Source organism: Anabrus simplex, chromosome 5, assembly GCF_040414725.1.
Source record: "Anabrus simplex isolate iqAnaSimp1 chromosome 5, ASM4041472v1, whole genome shotgun sequence".
NCBI classification, from domain to species: Eukaryota; Metazoa; Arthropoda; class Insecta; order Orthoptera; family Tettigoniidae; genus Anabrus; species Anabrus simplex.
The window spans coordinates 371,262,501-371,287,061 of NC_090269.1; the positions used below are offsets into that span (position 1 = coordinate 371,262,501).

The 24,561-nt window shown below is 40.3% G+C and overlaps 1 protein-coding gene across 1 annotated transcript in view; it reads left to right on the forward strand.

The window, feature by feature from the left end:
• The first annotated feature begins 2,773 nt into the window (after positions 1-2,773).
• The window catches only part of LOC136874144 (uncharacterized), a 45,452-nt gene continuing 23,664 nt past the window's right edge, over positions 2,774-24,561 (forward strand). Inside the window, exons 1-2 of the mRNA XM_068227840.1 lie at positions 2,774-3,046; positions 20,893-21,069. Of these exons, the coding sequence (XP_068083941.1) occupies positions 2,845-3,046; positions 20,893-21,069 (379 nt within the window). The 5' untranslated portion in view covers positions 2,774-2,844. The remainder of the gene's footprint in view (positions 3,047-20,892; positions 21,070-24,561) is intronic.

A 24,561-nucleotide genomic window follows, 5' to 3' on the forward strand; every position in this document is an offset into this window, starting at 1 on the left:
CATCTTCATAAAATAGGGTGTCTTTTTTGTCACACTCTGCAAAAGAATTCTGAAGGCACACTACTTCATTCCACGGATTGAATGACTTCTGTACTGGGCGTTCTTTTGTATCTAGGTGTAAAAAATCAATTATTACCATACATGGTTAAAGTAAATATAAAGCCACAATTCATAAAACTGACTATAAGAATGACAGATTTTACCTGTCATTGTAAGAACGTTGTCTCATCGGACGACTAATCAATGTGCACCTCTTGATCTGCTTTGACGTTTCTAATCGGGAAGATACGAGGTATGTGCGAAGTGCGGTGTAGTAAAGAAGAATGGCCGGGAGGGTGGGGGTGAGTGGTCATTCATTCGACTCGAGCGGGCAGCCCGACTATACGCTGCTCACGTCCGCTGCTTCGCTCCTCCCTACCTCTCCGCCACACCCAGATACTCCCGCGGCACTTCTAATTTTACGATTATTTATTTGTTCTATTTTGGCGTTTAAACTTGCGCTGGGGATATGCAGTTTTCACCTTAGCATTCTACTGCTTCCCACGAATATTCCTACCAAATTTCAACCGAATCCGAGTGAAACACATGTATGTGTTCCCTCGTGAGTCAATCACTTCTTGCGGTGTGACGTGACTGACGTAAAATTTATCTCTGTGTGGAGATGGCGTATTATCATATGTATTAACTGTTTTCTCTTTCACGACCGGATTAATTCCCGTTGGCGTGATGAAATGGCCATTTAATTCATCTACGTTAACATTTAGTTCTTCGTTAGATTTCTGGTTACTGAATGACAAAATACTTCATAAATGGTTATATCCATTACAAAGTGCCGATCCAAAGTAAATGGATAAAGATCAGACGAAGGAGGAGGAGGAGAAGAAGAAGAAGAAGACATTAACATGTCAATTTCAAATTATTTTTAACGTAGTAATTTCTGTTTTAGATGGTGCTTTATTACAATTCCAAACCACTGTACTTTTTTGAAATTAAAATCCTTTGAATAAACTGCACCGAGCGTGGGTTGGAACCCCACTGTCGGTAGGTTGAAGATGGCTTTCCGTGGTTTCTCATTTTCATACCAGCAAACGCTAGGACTGTACAGTAATTAAGGCCATGGCCACTTCCTTCCCACTCCTAGTTGTTTCCTATCCTATCGTCGCCGTAAGACCTACCTGTGTCAGTGCAACGTAAAGCAAACTTGAATAAACTGCAAACTATGATTTGCAATTCATTGAATATGTTTCTTTACAATATTTATCACTAGGTGGTGTAGTTCAAATGTCATATTTCTTCGCATCCCTCAAAATGTGTATGACTTCATTGAAGAAAGGAATTAATTCTAAAAATTTTAAACAACCGTAAAATATATGACTTATTCGGGAATATATTCCTGTCACCTCAGTTTGAATCTATCATATCTCAAAATTCCGACCCCGTGGTGTATGGGTAGCGTGCCTGCCTCTTACCCGGAGGACCCGGGTTCAATTCCCGGCCAGGTGACGGATTTTTACCTGGACCTAAGGGCTGGTTCGAGGTCCACTCAGCCTACGTGATTAGATTTGAGGAGCTACCAGACGGTGAGATAGCGGCCCCGGTCTAGAAAGCCAAGCATAATGGCCGAGAGGTTTCGTCGTGCTGACCACACGACACCTCGTAATCTGCAGGCCATCGGGCTGAGCAGCGGTCGCTTGGTAGGCCAAGGCCCTTCAAGGGCTGTAGTGCCATGGGGTTTGGGGTTGGATGTCTCAAAATAATATCGGACTTTGACCGAAGCATATCGAAATGAAGTTCTTTTGATGTCATGAAAAGAAACAAATTCTGATTTAGTTCCTATCTCGACTGCTCGATTCAATTCATTTTGACAGTTATTTTTGAATCATCAGTACCGTGGTGTAGGGATAGCATGCCTGTCTATTACCCGTAGACTTCGGATTTCTTACCTGGTTCTGAGGGCTTGTTCGAGGTCCACTCTACCTACGTGATTAAAAATGCGGAGCTATCTGACGGTGAGATAGAGGCTCCGGTCTAGAGAACCAAGAATAACGGCTGAGAGGATTCGTCGCGCTGACCACACGACACCCCGTAATATGCAGGCCCTCGGGCCGAGTAACGGTCACATGATAGGCCAAGGCCCTTCGGGACTCTTGCACCATGGGATTGGTGTTTTTATTTTTGAATCAGGTAGAACTTTCTGAAATATCCCATCTGAATATAGACTGTATTGGTAATGCAGGGTAGAAATATCTTCCATTCCTAGACACCTCTCTGAACTTAAGCATTTCTAATAATTTTTCTAATTCGAAATTAATCTGCCATTTTCTAGAATAGATCATGATTATTGATAACTAACAATGTGTTGGCTGACAACATAGTAAGTACTCCATTTAGTGATCACGACGTTACCTGCAAAAAGTTACGTACACGACCATCAGAAACTTTGGAGAGAATCCCATTGGTTCTAATGCTAAAATGACCTGAGTACTATATCAAGACAGTCTTCACTTAAAAACCGATTTTCTTCATTATTTTAGTTGAGTTGATGTCCTTGCCATCACCTCTTCCATGTCAGTCAAACGCTTTCTTGTACTGGAGTGTTGGCCGAGATGTAATACCAGTTTGCGTTGCGTGTTATTCTAATAACTAGTTAAACGATATCTTGAGTGTGGTAAAAACTTTTCTTTTTGTAAACTCATGTGATGACTTAAAGCCAAGTTCACTGTATTTAGCAACACTGTACACATTACTAAAGGGAGTGGGTGTGGACATGTTTTTTTAAGATCGTCGTATAAGAATGCTGCACACACTGCACAGACGATCATTAGCTTCATATCTACTAGCGACATGGCTCGAGAACTCGGAGTACTCTGCATTGTCTTTCTGACCCTTGTGGGCCTTGTCATAGGACAAGAGAAATACAGTGACAGATACGACAACATCAACATAGACGAGATCCTCCACAATGATCGCCTGCTCAAGAAGTACAGGGAATGTCTAAATGCGCCCACTGATGCTAACTGCCCTGAAGACGGAAAACTATTAAGAGGTAAGTAGTGAATGAATCCATCCAGACGACCTACTTGTGGAAAGTTTTGTCTTGATTCTTTTTTGTGTGTTTTTGTGGCAGACACTTGTTTGCACTTGTATTTGTATGGCGCATGACATACGGTACAAAATGTTATTTAATTTCCCTTTGGAAAAGTTAGGTGATCAGAAATATGTCTCTCAATAAAATGTGTGACGAATGTTACCCAGCAATCGTGCAGATAGTGAAGTGAAGAATTGATAGATGGCCATGACATACAGATCCATGGCCTGTGCATCTCTCAAGCTACTTTTGCTAGGTAACATCACGTCACACATTTTGTTACGCACACTATTTCCTTACACAAATTTTCGAATGGCCACGAGCTCTAAGACATGTTGATGCCACCGACTACACATTTTCGTTGACAAGGCCAAAAGATCTAATAAACTAATGTAAATTCACTGCCTTCTGAGTATCTTACAGTCAGAAACCTGCACTTTAAATACGGAACTCTGTACTTTTGATGATATATTTGATCGCCTTTTTCCTGATTGTACCTTTCCATTTTTTTTCCTTGCTCTGAAAGTTACACACAATTTTGAAGGCCACAAAATATATCATTTCCAATAATTATCACCATGAACTTAGGCATAGATTCGTATGCCGAGTGGAAGACAACGTACGTAAAATAAATTATTAGAATGGACCTCTTAAGAAAGGATGTATAGGAGTGGACTACCTGGCAAGAGAGTGTTATCACACTGTCATGGCACAAAGAGACATAAGCGACGGAGATCGGAGAGATAAGCAACTATAGAAATTAGGATGCATGAACAACAAGAATTTGTATTTTAATCTTTAAATATGTAGTATATGCCATACTTTTCTTGTCTCCAGGTGTCATTCCTTCTTTACCGCTACTCATATTCAGTGGCGTGCACTGAACCCCATCTATCCTAGAGCTGCTCGGGCAAAGAATTTTATATTTACATTTTCTTATTAATCTTTAGAGTGCTTTTTGTAAAGATTTTATAAACATTGCAAACAGCTATATCAAGCCAGCTACAGCTGTCTCGACAATCCGCTCGCTCTCCAGTACTCCAGGTATCTCCAGCGAGCTGGATTTCCTTGCCGGCGCCAAAGGAAGCTACCCCAGCGAAATTCAAGTCGCAGTGTTGACACATGCGCTTGTAGCCTCCTTGTCCTGAGCGTGGTTGTGGGCCACACTTGACATTCACAGGATCTTACTGCGACAGCCAGCTAGCTTCAGTAAGGTACTACTTTGTTAGTTAACATTCGAAATATTTAGTGCCACGCATTAGAGGCTACCGCCTTTGCTGGCAGGACCTAGTGTTTACAGTGCACTATGTCTTCTGGTATAGGCTAGAGCAATTTTGTTACTTTCATAGATCTGTCTCTGTCTTATCCTTGGCTTTAACAATATGAAAGTGACTGAGGTATGAACGATGCTAGTAATGCCAATCCTTATGCAGCCAGTCCCTGCTATGAACGGTGTGAAAATGTTGCTCATAGGGTCGGTTGGTGTATGCATTTCAGTGGGCTTGGCAGACTGATATATAATAGCAACTCTGGCTCGGTGAGGAAAGCAACGGGAAACTATCTCAATCCTCATTTCCCTAGTACGCCTCTTCAGTGATGCCTAGGCCATCTATGACAGCTGATGGCAGAGCTGTTGAGGATCCCACCAGCGGCATCGCTGACGGACTGAACATACATGCATCAGAGGCTACAATAAAAATATCAATATGTTAGCAGTGTAACCACTCGCACATCGTCTTGCTCATAAAAATAGAGTAATTTTATGAAATCAATTGTGATTAAAGTATATACTTTATTTTTGGATTTCGGCATATATAAAGTTTTGGGGATTATTCATGGACGGGGCATGTGGAGGATTTTTTCAATACACTCGGGAAAATATTTAGACTGCCCAGCATGAACACAGAACAAAAGGTACCGGGCGAGTTGGCCGTGCGCGTAGAGGCGCGCGGCTGTGAGCTTGCATCCGGGAGATAGTAGGTTCGAATCCCACTATCGGCAGCCCTGAAAATGGTTTTCCGTGGTTTCCCATTTTCACACCAGGCAAATGCTGGGGCTGTACCTTAATTAAGGCCACGGCCGCTTCCTTCCAACTCCTAGGCCTTTCCTATCCCATCGTCGCCATAAGACCTATCTGTGTCGGCGCGACGTAAAGCCCCTAGCAAAAAAAAAAGAACAAAAGGTGAAATACAAGCATTTTGTATTTTGTTGTTGTGCTCCCGCGGGTTTTCCTGTAATGGAGGTAGGAAATGTGAATGTTTGTAGTGTAGTTCTTGTGTTATGGGTGAAGTTTTCGCGAGTTCTGTGGCATTCTTTGTGAATACAACGGTGTTAATCGTCCTGAGGAGTACTTTCCTACGTCTTTCGTCACTGTACCTGCACTTAGTAAGCGAGAGAAACTGTAAAATATCGTCTAACTTATGCTCACTGGGTTTAAATTAGGATTTTATGTTAAAAAACGAGTCCCAGTACATTGTTTTGTGTGAAAAGCCTGACTATACGATTACGAAGCGTCACCGGTGAAACTGTAAGTAGGTTGTTTAAAATCTGTCGTATCTTATGTTATGATGGCTGCCGTGAATACCAATTTGGAAATGATAATGTGGTAGGGCTGTGATTGCTTGCCTTTCTTTAGCTGGGGTAAGGAACGTTTTCACCGCACAACATTGCTCATATTGACGGCTCATCGCAGCCAAAACTGACCATTTCCCGCTCTAACATTCCATCTCTCTCAGAAACAGTAGCGTGCCGTGAAAACGTTCGTTAACCCAGTTAACAAAACAACAAGTGAAATATAAAAATAATAGCCCCGGAGATCTCCGTAGTACAGCGACCAGCGGTTGCCGACGGACCTCCGTTTTTACGTACTGGCTTAGGTTTCAGCATTTTGCGGAGTCTGTTACCTATAGTTTAAACTATTTTCTATCAAATCATGGAGTAGTAGGATCACTGATGTTATTAGTGCCGATATTTTGCTCCACTTTTACGATCATTGTAACCATGAAAACAACCTATATACCGTACACAAGTGTCAAGATGGTGCGCCCATGACTTGAAAAATTTTCTCAACATTTATACTCAGATTCATTATATAATGTGCGACATGAGTGACAAGCCCTGAGAATTATAATTCTCAATAATTATAGTAGTTTCTTTTATGCATCGCGTATTTTCTTGATCATTTGTAATAGTTACGAAATGTCGGATCACATTCAATAATATTTATATTTATAGCACTATCTAGTGGAAGTATACTTACACTAAACCTGCAGGTTTGTGAAGGGAGTAGGTATATATAGGTGGAAATGAAGGGAAAATATGGTAGCAATAGATCTTAGAGGTCGACGCTAATTAGGAACTAATATTTAGAGGTTCCCATGAAGAAAACATGACATGTCCAAACATGACAAATAATTTCTACGTACTTAAGTAAATAAACCAGTGAAATAAATATCTAATGAAGTCAGTCACACCGATGTTATGAGTAACTAAAGCTATTTTCTGATAACCCGTACGAAGGACGGGTACTTCTGCTAGTTCAAAATATGGCAATAAGGAAAGAAAGACTCCCAAATAGAGAACTGAGAGGTGTGTTGTGGTGGCTAATGGGGATATATAAAATTAACGGGCTGAGAGAGAACCATAATGGAAATCATTGTTTATTCTGTGGAGAAATAATGGAAGAGGCTCATCTAATGACAGTATGTAGGGGAACTGATGCACTGAGAGCTAAATATTTTGGTGATGAATATAAATTAAAAGTAGAAAGAGAGGTGGAATTTTATACAATAACTAAATTGTTAAATAAATAATGGATCTCTCCAGGAAGAATAGCAAATTTTTAAATTTTATTTTAATAAGTATGTGGCAGAAGGAAATGAAAAGAAATTAGCACTAACTAAATTATTGTTACTGTTAAACAAATACTTGCGTCAAAATAGTAAAAGGTAAGATATATGGTGACAAAAAATGAAATACCGTGTGGCTTTTAGTGCCTGGAGTATCCGAGGACAAGTTCGGCTCGCCAGGTGCAGGTCTTTTGATTTAAGTACCGTATACGACCTGCGCGTCGTGATGAGGATGAAATGATGATGAAGACGACATATACACCCAGCCCCAGTGTCAGCTTAACCAATGTTGGTCAAAATTCCCGACCCTGCCGGGAATCGAATCCGGGACCCCTGTGGCCAAAGGCCAGCACGCTAACCATTTAGCCATGGAGCTGGACTGTGTGGTGACATTTAGGCAAGTATTCGGATAGTGTGATACAGCTGGAAAGGTTCTTTAAATGCCTGTCAATGTGCTTTTGTGTCTTGCCTGAAAAAGTTTGACATAATAATTATGTAGTATCTGCTGAAAAGTGGGTATTTACAATTATTTAAATTATTTCCGCTGTGAAGTAGAAGTGTGGTTTTGTTTGTTAGTTTGCCGCGAGTTGAGCAGTTATATTGTATGTTTGATAATGATCATTTGTGCTTTAAGTGTATTAAAATACATGTTGTCCTAGACAATATAGCATTGCTAACGTCTAGGACAAAACAAATTATATTTAGTACAGTTAAACAAATCATCATCATCATCATCATCTGTTTACCCTCCAGGGTCGGCTTTTCACTCGGACACAGCGAGGGATCCCACCTCTACCGCCTCAAGGGCAGTGTCCTGGAGCTTCAGACTCTTGGTCGGGGATACAACTGGGGAGAATGACCAGTACCTCGCCCAGGCGGCCTCACCTGCTATGCTGAACAGGGGCCTTGTGGAGGGATGGGAATATTGGAAGGGATAGGCAAGGAAGAGGGAAGGAAGCGGCCGTGGCCTTATGTTAGGTACCATCCCGGCATTCGCCTGGAGGAGAAGTGGGAAACCACGGAAAACCACTTCCAGGATGGCTGAGGTGGGAATCGAACCCACCTCTACTCAGTTGACCTCCCGAGGCTGAGTGGACCCCGTTCCAGCCCTCATACCACTTTTCAAATTTCGTGGCAGAGCCGGGAATCGAACCCGGGCCTCCGGGGGTGGCAGCTAATCACGCTAACCACTACACCACAGAGGCGGACACAGTTAAACAAATATAAGAAGAAAATATAAAATGTAAGACATGTATCGAAATTGAACAAATTGCAATAAAAAGTGCTCTCTCCCTTAATTCCGGATAATTCGGAACTAGGGGATGGGTGTACTCCATTCATTCATACAAACATTCACAGTCCCTACCACCTTTACACGCAAACACACGCCTGCACAGCAACAAAATACAAAATACTTGTATTCACCCTTGGCTCTGTGTTAATGTTGGGCAATTCAAATATTTTCCCGAGTGTATTGAAAAGATCCCCTCCATGTGGTATCAATGAATAATCCCAAAAACTTTACACATGCCGAAATCCAAAAATAAAATGTATACTTTAATTATAATTGATTTCATAAAATAACTCTATTTTTATTAGAAGCTGATGTGGAAGTGGATGGCACTAAATACTTCGAATGTTAACTAATAGAGTACTGTATAACTAACATATCTTACCCAAGCTAGCTGGTGTCGCTGTAAGATGCTGTGAATGTCGAGGGTGGCACACACACCTCAGGACGAAGAGGCTTCAAGCTCATGCGTCAACAGACCAACTTGAATTTCACTGGTGTAGCTCACTTTAGCGCCGGCAAAAAAATCCAGCTCGCTGGAGAGACCTTGTCAACTGTATAGCGAGCGGATTGTCGCGACAGCTGTACTTGGCTTGACATAGCTATTTGCAGTTTTCTTTGACTTTACAAAAAGCGCTCCAAGTTATAATGAGAAAATGCAAGTAAAAATTCTTTGCCCCAGCAGCGCTGGGGTATATGGGGTTCAGTGCACGTCAATGCTCAGAAGTGATCCATTGTTTCTGTGCGTAACCGAAGAAAAATATGTTTTTGAAAATTTCAGGAGCAACAGGAATATAAATTTCAAATTAAATTTGAAATGGAATTAAAACAGTTCATATACCTCTGGTCGTCTCGGATGATTCGGCAGAGCATCTTCGTTGGTCTCCTTACTTCACCTAAAACTGTAAATGTGCTTTACACCGATCCATGTAGCTCTCAAGGTACTGCTGCTAGGTATCATTGCGTCTCACATTTTGCTTCCGAATGACCCCAAAATCTGAGATATATGTAAGTCAAAACAATCACCGATCGCGTTTTTTCGTTGTCAGGGCCGAAGTAATTAATAAATTAATGTAAATTCACAGCCTTCTCAATAACTTACAGTAAAAAACATGCACTTACAATTCTGAAATACAAAGTTTTAAAATATTTTTCATCGTCTCTACTGTTTGTAATGGCCCTTAGCCATGTTGAAACACCGGATCCCGTGAGATCTCCGAAGTTAAGCAACATTGGGCGTGTCAGGAGTTGGATGGGTTGCCACGCGCTGTTGGTTGGGGGTAAGGGAATGGAGGAGCGGAAAGGAACTGGCCACCCTACCGCACGTAAAGTCCGGCTCAGGAACACCTCTGTGGAGGTTCGGACCTGCCTTTGGCAGAATAACCCTTACCTTACCTACTGTTTGTGTGGTACCTTCAATTTTCCTCATTCTTCCACTTCCAAGATATTTCAGCTGGCACCGTCTACCACAAAATATATACGTATGTTCTTTATAACAACGGAAATATATACATAGTCCGCCTCTGTGGTGTAGTGGTTAGCGTGATTAGCTGCCACCCCCGGAGGCCCGGGATCGATTCCCGGCTCTGCCACTAGAAAATTTGAAAAGTGGTATGAGGGCTGGAACGGGGTCCACTCAGCCTCGGGAGGTCAACTGAGTAGAGGTGGGTTCGATTCCCACCTCAGCCATCCTGGAAGTGGATTTCCGTGGTTTCCCACTTCTCCAGGCGATTGCCTGGATGGTACCTAACATAAGGCCACGGCCGCTTCCTTCCCTCTTCCTTGCCTATCCCTTCCAATCTTCCCATCCCTCCACAAGGCCCCTGTTCAGCATAGCAGGTAAGGCCGCCTGGGCGAGGTATTGGTCATTCTCCCCAGTTGTATCCCCGACTAAGAGTCTGAAGCTCCGGGACACTGCCCTTGAGGCGGTAGAGGTGGGATCCCTCGCTGTGTCCGAGGGAAAAGCCGACCCTGGAGGGTAAACAGATGATGATGATGATGAATATGTACATAATCCGCAGTTTATACAAACAAATAATATTAAATTAAAATACATTAACAACTGGATGGAATTTTCCAAAAATAAGTCCCTGGAATAGTGGCTTGATGAGTCACGAGGTTCAGAGCGCTCTAGCCGACTTCCTTGAGATACCACGCAGTCTAGCGCTGCGAGTTGGCAATGCAAACAGTGAGCAAGAAGCGATCATCGGGGGATATTTTCATTTATGATGAACTTAATGCCGTGAATTTCATACCCAGAAGTGAATCAAATAATATCAAATAATTATTATTATTGTTTTAAACGATTCATCCCTAAGGGTGTTAAGTGGGGTTAAGACCCGAAAACACAAATACTCATTCTTTCGAAACCGTTTATCATCGAGGACGAAATTTCAAATGGCGGTATAGCCTATAGGGGCTGCCTAGCCGAGGCGGTAAAGTCCTGTTCGGTTTGCCCGGAAGGACGTGGGTTCGAATCCTCGTAAGGAAGTCGAAAAAAATTTAAGAAACGAGATTTCCACTTCCGGAGGTGCATATGGCCCTGAGGTTCACTCAGCCTACACCAAAAATGAGTACCAGGTTAATTCCTGGGGGCAAAGGCGGCCGGGCGTAGAGCTAACCACTCTACCCCATCACGTGCCGAGGTTAACAATGGTGGAAGCCATTACTTTCCACTCCTCCAAGGGCCTTCATGGCCTGTACGGAGGTGACTTTGCTTTTTTTATTTTGGTATAGCCTATATTTTTAAATCTTAGTTGTAAACTAGGAAATATTTTAAAACATTCCACCCCTAAGTCTTTAAATGAGGTTAGCTACAGAAACGAAATTATTCATCCCTCCAAAATCGTTTTACAAAAATGTTATTCTTTTATGTCCTAGGTGTCAAATTTGATGTACTTCAAAATGATTTTAACAATGATGATAATAATAATTTTATTAGTTCAACGTCCCAGTAAATACTTTTATGGCTATCGGAGACGCAGAGGTGTCAAAATTTTCTCCCGTGAGAGTTCTTTTACGTGCTGGTAAATCTATCGACACGGAGCTGACGTATTTGAGCTGAAGAAGTTTTAATATGCAGCAATAACACCCCTTAATATTTTTGTCAGGGAAAAATTCAGATGTATTAACGGGAGGAGTGAAATCTGGAATCAGCAAAAAATTATTCATCGGATTATATGAATTTAGCGTTGTAATAAACAAGGACAAGGAACATAGGCGACGTTATTAATGTCTGATTTATAATGACTTTCACCACTGTCATTCTCAAGATGTCCATTACATTTGAATTATACTTCTGGTATTATTTCACGATACTTATTTCTAGGGCCCGGATGCTTATGACATAAATTTTTTAGAAATATGCAAGCATTTGTGACCTAAAAACCAAACCAAACCCCATGGCGCAACAGCACCGAAGCGACCGCTGCTCAGCCCGAAGGCTTGCAGATTAGGAGGTGACGTGTGGTCAGCACGACGAATCCTCTCGACCGTTATTCTTGGTTTTCTTGACCGGCGCCGCCATCTCACCGTCAGGTAGCACCTCAATTGTAATCACGTAGGCTGAGTGGGCCTCGAACCAACCATCAGATCCAGGTAAAATCCCTCACCTGGCCGGAAATCAAACCCGGGGCTTCCGGGTAAGAGGCAGGCATGCTACCCTACACCACTGGGCCGGCTATGACCTAAAATATATTAAAATATGACAATCAATAAGATTTTAAATTTTTTGGTCACATTTTCGAAATCTTCGAAATCTTGCCGCTGTTTAAATTAACATTATGTTAAAAATATAGTTTTCAAATCTAGAACATTCAATAATAATAAATAAGTAATAAAATTAATTTATTATTATATTTTGAATTATATTACTCTCGACTCTGCACAGAATGAAATAAATGTCACATTTTGATGGGAGATCGCCAACGGCCGTAGCCGTGTTGAAACACCGGATCCCGTGAGATCTCCGAAGTTAAGCAACATTGGGCGTGGTCAAGAGTTGGATGGGTTGCCACACGCTGTTGGTGGGGGGTAAGAGAATAGAGGAGCGGAAAGGAACTGGCCACCCTACCGCTCGTAAACTCCGGCTCAGGAACACCTCTGCGGAGGTTCGGACCTGCCTTCGGGCAGAATAACCCTTACCTTACCCTTAACTTGATGGGAGATAGGAAAAAATTACCATAGCGAATTACATACAGTGTATTTTAAAGTTTTAAAATAGGAACGGTCTTCGGTTTTCCCGCAGGATGTTACTGCGACTCGTTTGAAATACGTCAAATCATTAGAGTTCAATTAAGGTTTACTATAACGTCGCTTTACACGCATACAGTTTACCCCCCTAATTCACACAAATATATATTTCCATGAAAGATAATTGTAAGAAATTGCAGACAACATTTAGGAGATGTGAAAAATCTGTCTTGGAGACGACTGAGAGCAGATATGCGAAAATGGAATAAGAAGATAAAAATATGACAAAAAAAACGAACATTAAGGACGACAGGCGTGACTTCCAACCAACCACCCGTCCACGATAGGCTCGTTACATCGGATGAAACAGAAGTGGCCGCTCTGGAGGCATCTAGTAATAATCCACACTTTAGTACAAGGGCGATTGCCGTCTGGCGAATACTGCATGAACATAATTTCACCCATATCATCTTGAGCTACCACCAAGAGCTCCATGGGTGGGATTTCGAAGCTCAAATGGAGTTCTGTCGGTGGCTGTTAGGCAGGCTGGACAATTATGCAGCATTCGTATCTCCTATCTTGTTCTCGGACGAATCGCGCTTCCACAAAAATGGGAAAGTCAATCGCCACAACATGTACTATTGGATTCCGGACTATCCTCACTGGCTGCGACAGGGAGTGAATGTTTCGTATGGAATTTTGAAGGATCGCTTGATTAGATCTTATTTCTTTGAGGGCCATTGGACGGGCCCACGCTACCTGCACTTTCTGTGACAGGAACTCCCATTGCTGCTGTAGGATGTGCCCTTGCACGATAATTAGACGATGTGTTTGCAACAGGATGGAGCTCCACCGCATTCGACTTTGCCCGTTCGTAACCATCTGAACAAGGAACTGCCAGGGAAAAGGATAGGACAAGGAGGGAGTGTTTGGTTAGAGTTGCTGGTACCGATGCAATTTAATGCTCCTCACCCGGCCGTTTAGTGGAAATATACTATTTAGTTGAAGATGTATAATGGAATAATGTGTTTTAGTGGTTTGCTATAAGTCATTAGTGATAAAATAAAGTTCAAACGTGTAAAAAGTGCTGACATTGGCCACCCATCCAGTGAGAGACAACGCCCAATGTTGCTTAACTATTGATAAGTCGTTTCAGTGAATTTAATTAGTAATTGAATTATATTATTAAGTGCAGATAAATTGATCAAGTTCGAAAGTTCGCCTGAGTGTATGGCTGACACAGATATTAGTGTTTCAGATATCAATCACTACTGAACTGCATTTAGGGCAGTCGCCCAGGTGGCAGATTCCCTATGTGTTGTTTTCCTAGCATTTTTTTTTAATGATTGCAAAGAAATTGGAAATTTATTGAACATATCCCTTGGTAAGTTATTCCAATCCCTAACTCCCCTTCCTATAAACGAATATTTGCTACAATTTGTACTCTTGAATTCCAATTTTAATTTCATATTGTGATCTTTCCTACTTTTAAAGACACCATCCAAACTTATTCGTCTACTGATGTCCTCCAAAGCCATCTCTCCAATGACAGTTCGGAACATACCACTTAGTCGAGCAGCTCGTCTCCTTTCTCCCAAGTCTTCCCATCCCAAACTTCGCAACATTTTTGTAACGCTACTCCGTTGTCGTAAATCGCCCAGAACAAATCGAGCTGCATTTCTTTGGATTTTGTCCAGTTCCTTAAACAATTAACCTGGGTGAGAGTCCCATACACTGGAACCATACTCTAGTTGGGGTCTCACCAGAGACAAATATGCTCTCTCCTTTACATCCTTACTACAACCCCTAAATACTCTCATAACCATGTGCAGACATCTGTACCCTTTATTTACAATTTCATTTATGTGATTACCCCAATGAAGATATTTCCTTATATTAATACCTAGGTATTTACAATGATCCTCAAAGGGAACTTTCACCCCATCAATGCAGTAATTAAAACTGAGAGGACTTTTCCTATTTGTGAAACTCACAACCTGACTTTTATCCCCGTTTATCATCATACCATTGCCTACTGTCCATCTCACAATATTATCGAGGTCATTTTGCAGTTGCTCACAATCTTGTAACTTATTTATTACTCTGTACAGAATAACATCATCTGCGAAAAGCATTATCTCTGATTCAAATTCTTTACACATATCGTTGATATATATAAGGAAACATAAAGGTCCAATAATACTGCCTTAACGAATTCCCCTCTTAATTTAATACAGGGACAGATAAAGCTCCACCGAGAGCAACCCATTCAGTCACTCTTTTGTCAAGTCCAATTGCACTCATTTTGCCTGTAGTCTCCCATGATCCACCCTATCAAATGTCTTAGACAGGTAAATCGTGATACAGTCCAATTGCCCTCCTGAATCCAGGATATCTGCTATATCTTGCTGGAATCCTACAAGTTGGGCTTCAGTGGAATAACCTTTCCTAAACCCAAACTGCCTTCTATCAAACCAGTTACTAATTTCGCAAACTTGTCTAATATAATCAGAAAGAATACTCTCCCAAAGCTTACATACAATGCATATCAAACTGACTGGCCTGTAATTTTCAGTTTTATGTCTATCACCCTTTCCCTTAATATATAGGGGCTACTATAGCAACTCTCCATTCATTTGGTTAAGTTCCTTCATGCAAACAATAATCAAATAAGTACTTCAGATATGGTACTTTATCCCAACCCATTGTCTTTAATATATCCCCCGAAACCTTATCAATTCCAGCTGCTTTTCTAGTTTTCAACTTTTGTATCTTACTGTAAATGCCATTGCTGTCATAGGTAATTTTTAATACTTCTTTAGTATTAGTCACCTCCTCTATCTGGACATCATATTTGTAACCAACAATCTTTACATACTGCTAGCTGAATACTTCTGCCTTTTGAAGATCCTCGCATACACAGTCCCCTTGTTCATTAATGATTCCTGGAATGTCCTTCTTGGAACCTGTTTCTGCCTTAAAGTACCTATACATACTCTTCCATTTTTCACTAAGAATAGTATGGCCACCAATTATGCTTGCCATCATGTTTCGTTAGCTGACTTCTTTGCTAGATTCAATTTCCTAGTAAGTTCTTTCAATTTATCCAAAGCCATTTCTAATTTTGATTCTTTCCAACCGCACCTCCGTCTTAGACTCTTTACTTCCCTGTTATAATACAGTGGATCTTTACCATTCCTTACCACCTTTAAAGGTACAAACCTATTTTCATATTCCTCAACAAGTGTTTTAAACACATCCCAGAGTCTGTTTACATTTTTATTTACCGTTTTCCACCGATCATAGTTACTTATTAAAAAGTCCTTCATGGCTGTTTTATCAGCCATATGGTACTGTCTAATAGTCCTAATTTTAATACCTTCCTTTCTTTCACATTTATTTTTAATTACCACAAAAACAGCTTCGTGATCACTAATACCATCTATTACTTCGGTTTCTCTAAATAGCTCATCTGGTTTTATCAGCACCACATCCAGAATATCCTTCCCTCTAATTGGTTCCATCACTTTCTGAATCAGGTGCCCTTCCTATATTAACTTATTTGCCATTTGTTGCTCATGCTTCCTGTCGTTCGCATTACCTTCCCAATTGACATTTGGTAAATTGAGATCACACGCTACAATCACGTTCCTTTCCTTATCGTTTCCCACATAGCTGATTATCATATCAAATAATTCTGAATCATCATCTGCGCTACCCTTTCCAGGACTGTACCCTCCAAAGACATCAAGTTGCCTATGAAAATGAAATGTCGTATGGCTTTTAGTGCCGGGATATCCCAGGACGGGTTCGGCTCACCAGGTGCAGGGCTTTCTATTTGACTCCCGTATGCGACCTGCGCGTCGTGATGAGGATGAAATGATGATGAAGACAACACATACACCCATCCCCCGTGCCATTGGAATTAACCAATTAATGTTAAAATCCCCGACCCGGCCGGGAATCGAACCCGGGACCCTCTGAACCGAAGGCCAGTACGTTCACCTTTCAGCCAACGAGTCGGACAAGTTGCCTATTATCTTTAGAGATGATCCTTACCTCTAGAATTTCGTGTTTGTCATCTTTAACTTTTTCGTAGCTTACAAATTCTTCTTTAACGAGAATGAATATTCCCCCTCCTACCATTCCTATCCTATCTCTACGATACACCCTCCAGTTCCGTGAGAAAATTTCTGCATCCATTACATCTTTTTCAGCCATGATTCAACTCCTATTACAATATCTGGTAAGTATATATCTATTAAATTACTTAATTCTATTCATTTCTTTACAATACTTCTACAGTTGAGCACTAACAGTTTAATGTCATCCCTGCTTGATTTACAGTTCCCTGTTCCCTTAACACCGCTCCCTAGTCTACCCTGTTTCCCTGAATGTACCTCCCTATAACCCTTCCAAACAAATTTCCTAACATATATGTACCACTGCGGTTTAAATGAAAGCTATCTGAGCGTAGATCCCTATCTCCTACCCACCCATTAGGATCTAGAAATTTCACTCCCAGTTTCCCACATACCCACTCCATAGTCTCATTTAAATCCCCAATCACCTTCCGATCAGTATCCCTCCTACACAGTATTCCACTGATAACAATCTCCGCTTGCTTAAACTTCACCCGAGCTGCATTTACCAGATCCCACACATCCCCAACTATGTTGGTACTTATACCTGTTTGTCGTACGTTGTTAGTACCAACGTGAAACACTACCACCTTCTCCTTTCCCTCCTCCTTATCTTCTACTTTGCTCAACATCTGTCTTAACCTAATTCCTGGATAACACTCTACCCTGGTACCCTTTCCTCCACACACTTTCCCCACGTGTCTAACGATAGAATCCCCCATGACCAGAGCCTCAACCCTACCCACCTCATTTGATTCCCTCCCCTCCTGATCAGTCCTATCTTTCCTGACAGCTGCAGAAGCTACTTCCTCCTCCCTTTTCTCCATCCCATGACCCTGTTCCACCTGTCTTTTCCAATGCACAACTCCACATCTCCCTTTCCGACCTCTTCCCTTTCTCCTACTTCCACACTTCTCGGCAACAGTTACCTGTTCCTCACCTTCCCTCAGTTGTTCTACCTGCAGTTACTCGTACCGATTTCTCACCGACACCTGTCCTGAATTTTGATCCTGAATAGAGCTCTTAGCCCGCAATCTCCTTCCCCTTAAAACATTAGACCACCTGTCTTCCACAATTCCCCCCTTTCCTTCCCATCCCTCTATTACACCTACTGTATCCTGTACATTGCTTGAGGGAAGCCTACTTTCCTTCCTGTCCTCTGAGATAATCCTAATTATCTCCCTCAAGCTCTCCAACTCCTCCCTCATACTCCTTAATGCCTGGCCACACCCACAGTTCCTACACTCACATTCCTTAGCCATTCTTTACTAAATAATGAAAGGAAAAGAAAAAATAACTTACTCCGTGCAAAATAAAAATGAATGGTAACAAATATTGTCTAGGTTAGTTCACAATGATCACACGACAATAAGTTAACTAATATAGGCTACTACTACACTACACTACTACTTAATTGTACGATTTTTTATTCCTACAGCACGCTAACACGATGAAAATTGCTGTTAATTACTGGAATCAGAGAATAATACAAAAGAATATTTCCTACTTAAATTCTTCTCTTAAAACACGTTTATTTGTTAATGTTTTTAGTAAACATTATGCCGAACCATTACCGACATACGAGTTTATAGTGCTCGAGAAATATTTGCAAAAATGTAGCCTACACATACCTGTAAAGAAAGAGAAATTGTTATCAAATATGCTCATACTTTATGGAATTGTTTCAAGATTTTCTCCACTGATCGATATTTTTGATAGAAATTGTTACGGAGTTTCCGTGGTTCAGGGAGAGGTGAAAGAAGATGTGGGCCTGAGTGGGTCTATCTACGATATCAAACATTAAATTCTTTAAAATAAAGGTTATATTTCTTTTTAAATCACAAACTTAAAAATCTATTCACTTAGTGAAATAACAAAGTTACATGTACAAATAGCGGTTTGGAAATTACAAGTACTGAGCTCTAGAACCCAAATTTACAAGATTTACAACATCGCAAATATTGCGTTTAGACGAGGAGAGAAATCTCCTAATTCAAGAGCACTTTGCTCCAACCGATACAAATTTTACAGTCTTCCAAAGGCACCCCTCAATGTTACAGCAAACTTAGAAAAGAGCTTACATGCTCTCCAACATTAGCAAAGGAGACTGAGCTCCCAATTTCTTACAGCATATTCAAGGTGATATTACATCAAAAAACTTACAAATGTCTGGCCTCTCTAGGCCCAACTTATACTTTTACAAATTATACACAGGGGTACGAATTACCCAAACTACTGGGCCTTCGTGGATAGAAGAACAGGTTAAATTACTGGCCCGAACACAAAATGAATGGAGGCGTACACTTGCGCTCCTAGAAAATTAAATATAGGACCCTAATTGGGCTCTCGGCCCGATGATGCAGAGGCTAATCCCAAGCTACTGAGGTGACTAGAATAAAGGTTGACAGAAAAGAGAAACAGTTACAAAATCATAGGCACCTCAAACCAAGTTGAAGGGGAACTCGAGAGAGTAACACACTCTCCATCCCCGATTTACGGTTTAAGACTTTATAAAATTTTACATTAGCCGAAAGAAAATTTACATTTTAGAAAAAGGTGGTTACATAGTTATAAATTCGAAACTTCCCCTGCGGAGGTAGCTACAGAGAGATATGACTGGTGGCCATTACCTTAGCTGATGAACTGCCTGGCGAAGAGTGAGGCGCCCCGCCTCCTGTCTTAACACACACACTCTCAGAAATTCGGCGAGCAAAACCAAGGTAGCCTGAAAAGCCGCAGCTTATATACCCAAGGGGACGGTTCGAGACGGTTCTGGACTAAATCCGGACACACCCTCTCAATTTTATTGGGTTAACCAAAAAACCTACAAGAAGCCAGTGATTGGCTGAAAAATAATTACAGAAAATAGTGATTGACCAGTTCAAAAACTGGCGGAATGAGAAAGAAGTGTCGCAAACCTTGAAATAACAAAATACAGTAAATGAAAGTAAATTTAGTTGACAAAACATAATAACACAAAACTTATTTAAATCCTTAATTCTTTTACCTTGCACTGGAGTGCATTACCTCAGTTTTCTTGTAATGACATCTATGGAGAAAAGTTTAAACATCTTGACGAAAACCAAAAGAAAACAGTCCAGTCAGTTTAGGCAACTTCAAAATAACACGTTACTCAATAATTCACTGGTGACATCTTCTGGTCAATGTTGCAACTTCATGCAGTAGCTGTTTCACGTTTTGTTAGAGAGAGAGCGTTCCTTAAGGCGCTTCTTTTGAATGAGCGGAGTTGAGGTGTACCTCCCGGTACAGAAATAATAACTGTCGCGCACTGAGCTGATCAGAACAAAAGATAATTATTCTAATGACGATACTCGCGCTTCCCTGTGCACGTCAGTTAATTTCAAAAATACTGAATTTGGTTAATGAGTGAAGATTGGCAGGTATATTATTTGTTGTTGATGTTGTTGTTGGTTTTGTTTGAGTCACCAGTCCATAGACTGGTTTGATGCAGCACTCCATGCCACCCTATCCTGTGCTAACTTTTTATTTCTACGTAAATGCTGCATCCTACATCTGCTCTAACCTGCTTGTCATGTTCATACCTTGATCTACCCCTACCGTCCTTACCACCTACACTTCCCTCAAAAACCAACCGAACAAGTCCTGGGTGTCTTAAGATGGGATCTATTATTCTATCTCTTGTTCTCGTCAAATTTAGCCAAATCGATCTCCTCTGACCAATTCGATTCAGTATCTCTTCATTCGTGATTCGATCTGTCCTTCTCATCTTCAGCATCCTTCTGTAGCACCACAATTCAAAAGCTTCTACCCATTTCCTTCTGAGCTAGTTATCGTCCAGTTTCACTTCCATACAGTGCCACGCTCCAGACGGAAGTCTTCAAAGACATATTTCTAATTCCTATATCAATGGTCGAAGTGGAAAAATATCCTTTCTTAAGAAAGGCCTCCCTTGCTTGTGCTAGTCTGCATTTTATGTCCTCCTTCTGCCATCGTTAGTTATTTTACTACCCAAGTAACAATATTTATGTTCTTCCTTTAAGACTTCATTACCTAATCTAATATTTTCTGCATCACCTGCCTTCGTTCGACTGCACTCCATTACTTTTGTTTGGGACTTATATATTTTCATCTCGACTCCTTCCCTGTGTCCATTAAGCAACTTCTCCAGACCTTCTGCAGTCTCAGATAAAATAACAATATCATCGGAAAATCTGAGGATTTTTTATTTCCTCTCCTTGAATTGTGATTCCCTTTCCAAATTCCTCTTTGACTTGTTTTACCACCTGTTCTAGAGAAAATCTTAAATTAATGCTTTAATAAATTCACTTCTTTTTCTTGATCCTGTTTCAGGAGTCGTTGGCGAAGGCTTGACTACCGACTGTGCTAAATGTACGGACAAGCAGAAGATCAATGCTTTAAGGGGGGTGGGATACCTCGTCAAAAACCGGCCGGAGGTGTGGCGGGAGGTGGAGAGTAAATACGACCCCACTGGCATCTATCTCTCCAAGCACCCAGAACTTAGGCAATGAAGATATTTATCACTGCTTCTATGATGTTTCATTTATTATCCTCAATACACTTGAACTGTGGGACTAGGTGTCATTATCATTGTTAAAATTAAGCACATATTTCATGAGTGGAAATAAATCATTTACATTATCGTCATCATGTGTACTTATAATTGAAGTTCTCTAGAACCTTCATATACCAGGTCTTACTTACCTACTACAGGTTACACTTTCTAAGTAGCCTATGTTAGTTTTATTTTACCTGGCAATATTAAGGCCTCAAGGCCTTCTGTTCCATCTAACCAGTATGGTTCTGAAATATACGTATATTACATTGTAGCCTCAGAGGCTCTTAACTTGGGAGCTGAGTCCTGGCATTGCTTCCACTTACTTGTGCCAGACTCCCAAATTTAATCTATCCTATTCGACCTTCCTTGGTCAACTCTTGTTCTTTTCCGACCCCGGCAAAATTATAGCATTCGAGGGATATGGAGTCTTTCATTTTCACGCTCTTAGTGGCCCTTGTCTTTCTGTGGCTGACATCTTTATTTCTCGAAGTATCGGATCCCTTCCATGTATTCCCTCTGATTAGTGTTATATAGTGGATGGTTGCCTAGTTGAACTTCCTCTTAAAACAATAATCACCACCATCACTATTACATTGTAATTTGTTATAATAATTAGGTAAAATGAGAATTAATTAAATTAATAATAGTACAAAAATATACTTGATGGCATTAAGTTGAAATAAATTAAATAATTAAAGAGAAAATTTTTTTAAAACTTTTACCCTACATGTAAAGTATAGGTAGTGTATAAAATTTAATAACATTTGAAAAATAAAACGATTAAGATAGTTGTTTTGCCGGAAGCTTTTTGCGCCTCAGGAACCATATCCCTTGGATGTCACTCTAAAATTATAGAAATTGAAAAGCAAGAAAGGAAAATTCTCAGCAAAATTTATGGTCCCACGAGAGAAAATGGAATGTGGATTAAGAGAACAGCGGTCCTCTACTCATTAACTGACAGGTTCACTGATGCCGTACGTAGGAGACGCCTGAAATTCTATGACCATATCTCCAGAATGGACAGCGACAGAATCACCAAGAGATTATTTAAAGTTGTCAACTCAAATGAGGCCAAAATAAGCTGGCTAACAGGAACTAAGGTGAATCTCCATGAGATGAATTTCACGAAAGAGATCATAGAAGATCGTGGAGCCTTTAGTACAATAGTAGCCGAGCACAAATTCGTGGAGACCTTAAGGTTTACGAAGACATATTATACAGAGAGACACCCATTGGCTCGATGTTAAGCGAAACGGTGTTTGGTTCAGAATGTTAATGTTCGATTACGATTATAGCTGGATCCAGTTAACTCCTATGACTCAGGGACTGAGCGTTTATGTTGATCTTCATACTTGCTGAACTACCATCATTGATGGGAAATGACGGATTTGTACACAACACAGCTGTCTGTCTGTCTGTCTGTCTGTCTGTCTGTCTGTCTGTCTGTCTGTCTGTCTGTCTGTCTGTCTGTCTGTCTGTCTGTACACGCATCACGAGAAAACGGCTGAAGAGAATTTAATAAAAATCGGTATGCAAAGTCGGGGAATAAGCCGCTAAAATTTAGTCTATAAATAATTGTATTCACGCTGAGTGAAATGGTAGTTTATGGGAAGGCCTAAAATTTTATGCTCAAATATTTGTTATTAGTGGTCATATTTTAATGAAAATCAGTATGCAAAGTCAGGCAAATAGTTGCTATAATCTAGGATATAAATAATTGTAATAACGTTGATAAACATGGTAGTTTAGGGGAAGACTTAAAATTTAATTCTCAAATATTTGTGTTATTAGTGGTCGTATCTTAATGAAAATCGGTATACAAAGTCGAGGATTAAGTCACTATAATCTAGTTCATAAATAATGTTATTCACGCCTAGCGAAATGATAGTATAGGGGAAGGCCTAAAATTTAATTCTCAAATATTTGTTATTAGAGGTCGTATCGATAACTAAGTACAAACTATTTACGTAGTCATTAACGAGTAATTCATATTGTGTTAGAGGTGTAAATAATTGTGCATAACAGAGTCTATTGTTGTGCTATAACGGCTCTAGCATTTGTCAAAACGGATTTTCCGTGCTGCGTACTAGGTTGTAGATTAGATTACGGTATACTGTTGCAGAACCCGTAGTTCAATTTTAATTTTTTTTAAATATATAAAGAGTATACATAGAGAAAATTAAGTCAAAGACCAAACCGTTCAACGTACGGAACCAAAATATCTGATTAGGAAGCGTCTCTTTCCAACAGGAAGTGGTATTTTAAAAAGACGAGTTTAATTTTGGTAAGATTTTATCTATTTTTGATGACCTCAGAACAAACTCCTGTTTCCACTTAGCGTAGATTATAGTGTTGTTTTTATTAAGGTACACGATGACGGTAGATTTGACGACATCATGTCAAGGAATGCCTGTTTCGAAGTGTCGAGTACCTTGAATGTTTTATAAGAAACTATGTTTGTGCCAACCGAGACCTTCTGTATAAAAGCTGGGATAAGCTGTACAATTTGGTGAGTCAATTTTTACGAACATCTTTCCACCTAAAATAGGATTTATATCGTAGTGAATATTTTTGAGGATTCCTTCATTCCTGATAGTGATATGGATATAGTAAGATGTAGGAAAATAACATTTGCTTTGGAATGGTGTTAAATTATCAGTATCAGCTTAGGCACAGTATCCTCCAGAGCTTCTGATATGGACTCTACAATTTCTCACACATATGCAAGAGTCTATCAGTTGATACAAACAACTAACATCTTGGTTCTATCTCATCATGTATATCTTTGACACAATAGGTTCTTACGAATACTATTAAAGCTTGCTCTAAATTTGACCAGGAACTCCTTGTACCCCACAGTTATAGAGAGAAATTTGGCCTGATAATGAGTGTACTGTTATTTCTGAGGGCACTATCCAATTTCTGAATGTAATACCTAAATAATGGATTAACAGAGGTGTACCCAGCCTATATGCTCACATAAACTTTCTTTGAATTTCCTACCGTAGCAATTATGTCCTAATATTTCTGTAACTGCTCAAGTTAATATTGCATTGATGGATATCGTCAAATCTACCGCCTTCCTGTACCTTAATAAAAGGAACGATATCATCCTTTACTACTATATTAAGTGGAACCAGTTGTTTGTTAGATAAAATGTATCTATTGCATGTCATATTTACTTACATGTTACGTTATATCAGTGTTATATTTTAAGCGATGCTAAGGTAATGCATTAAGCCAACTAATACATTCCTACATAATCTACTTCTTGTTTATTGCGCATCATTCCAATTATTGTCTAAAACGTACATGGTTATGATAATCTTGGAGTTCCTGGAGGAAAGAAATCTAATATGAGAAGCTCTCGCATCGAAATGAAGTTGTTTAGATGACTCCCTAACCTTGAACAGTAGGCAGCTGATCCCCCTATGACGCCCACC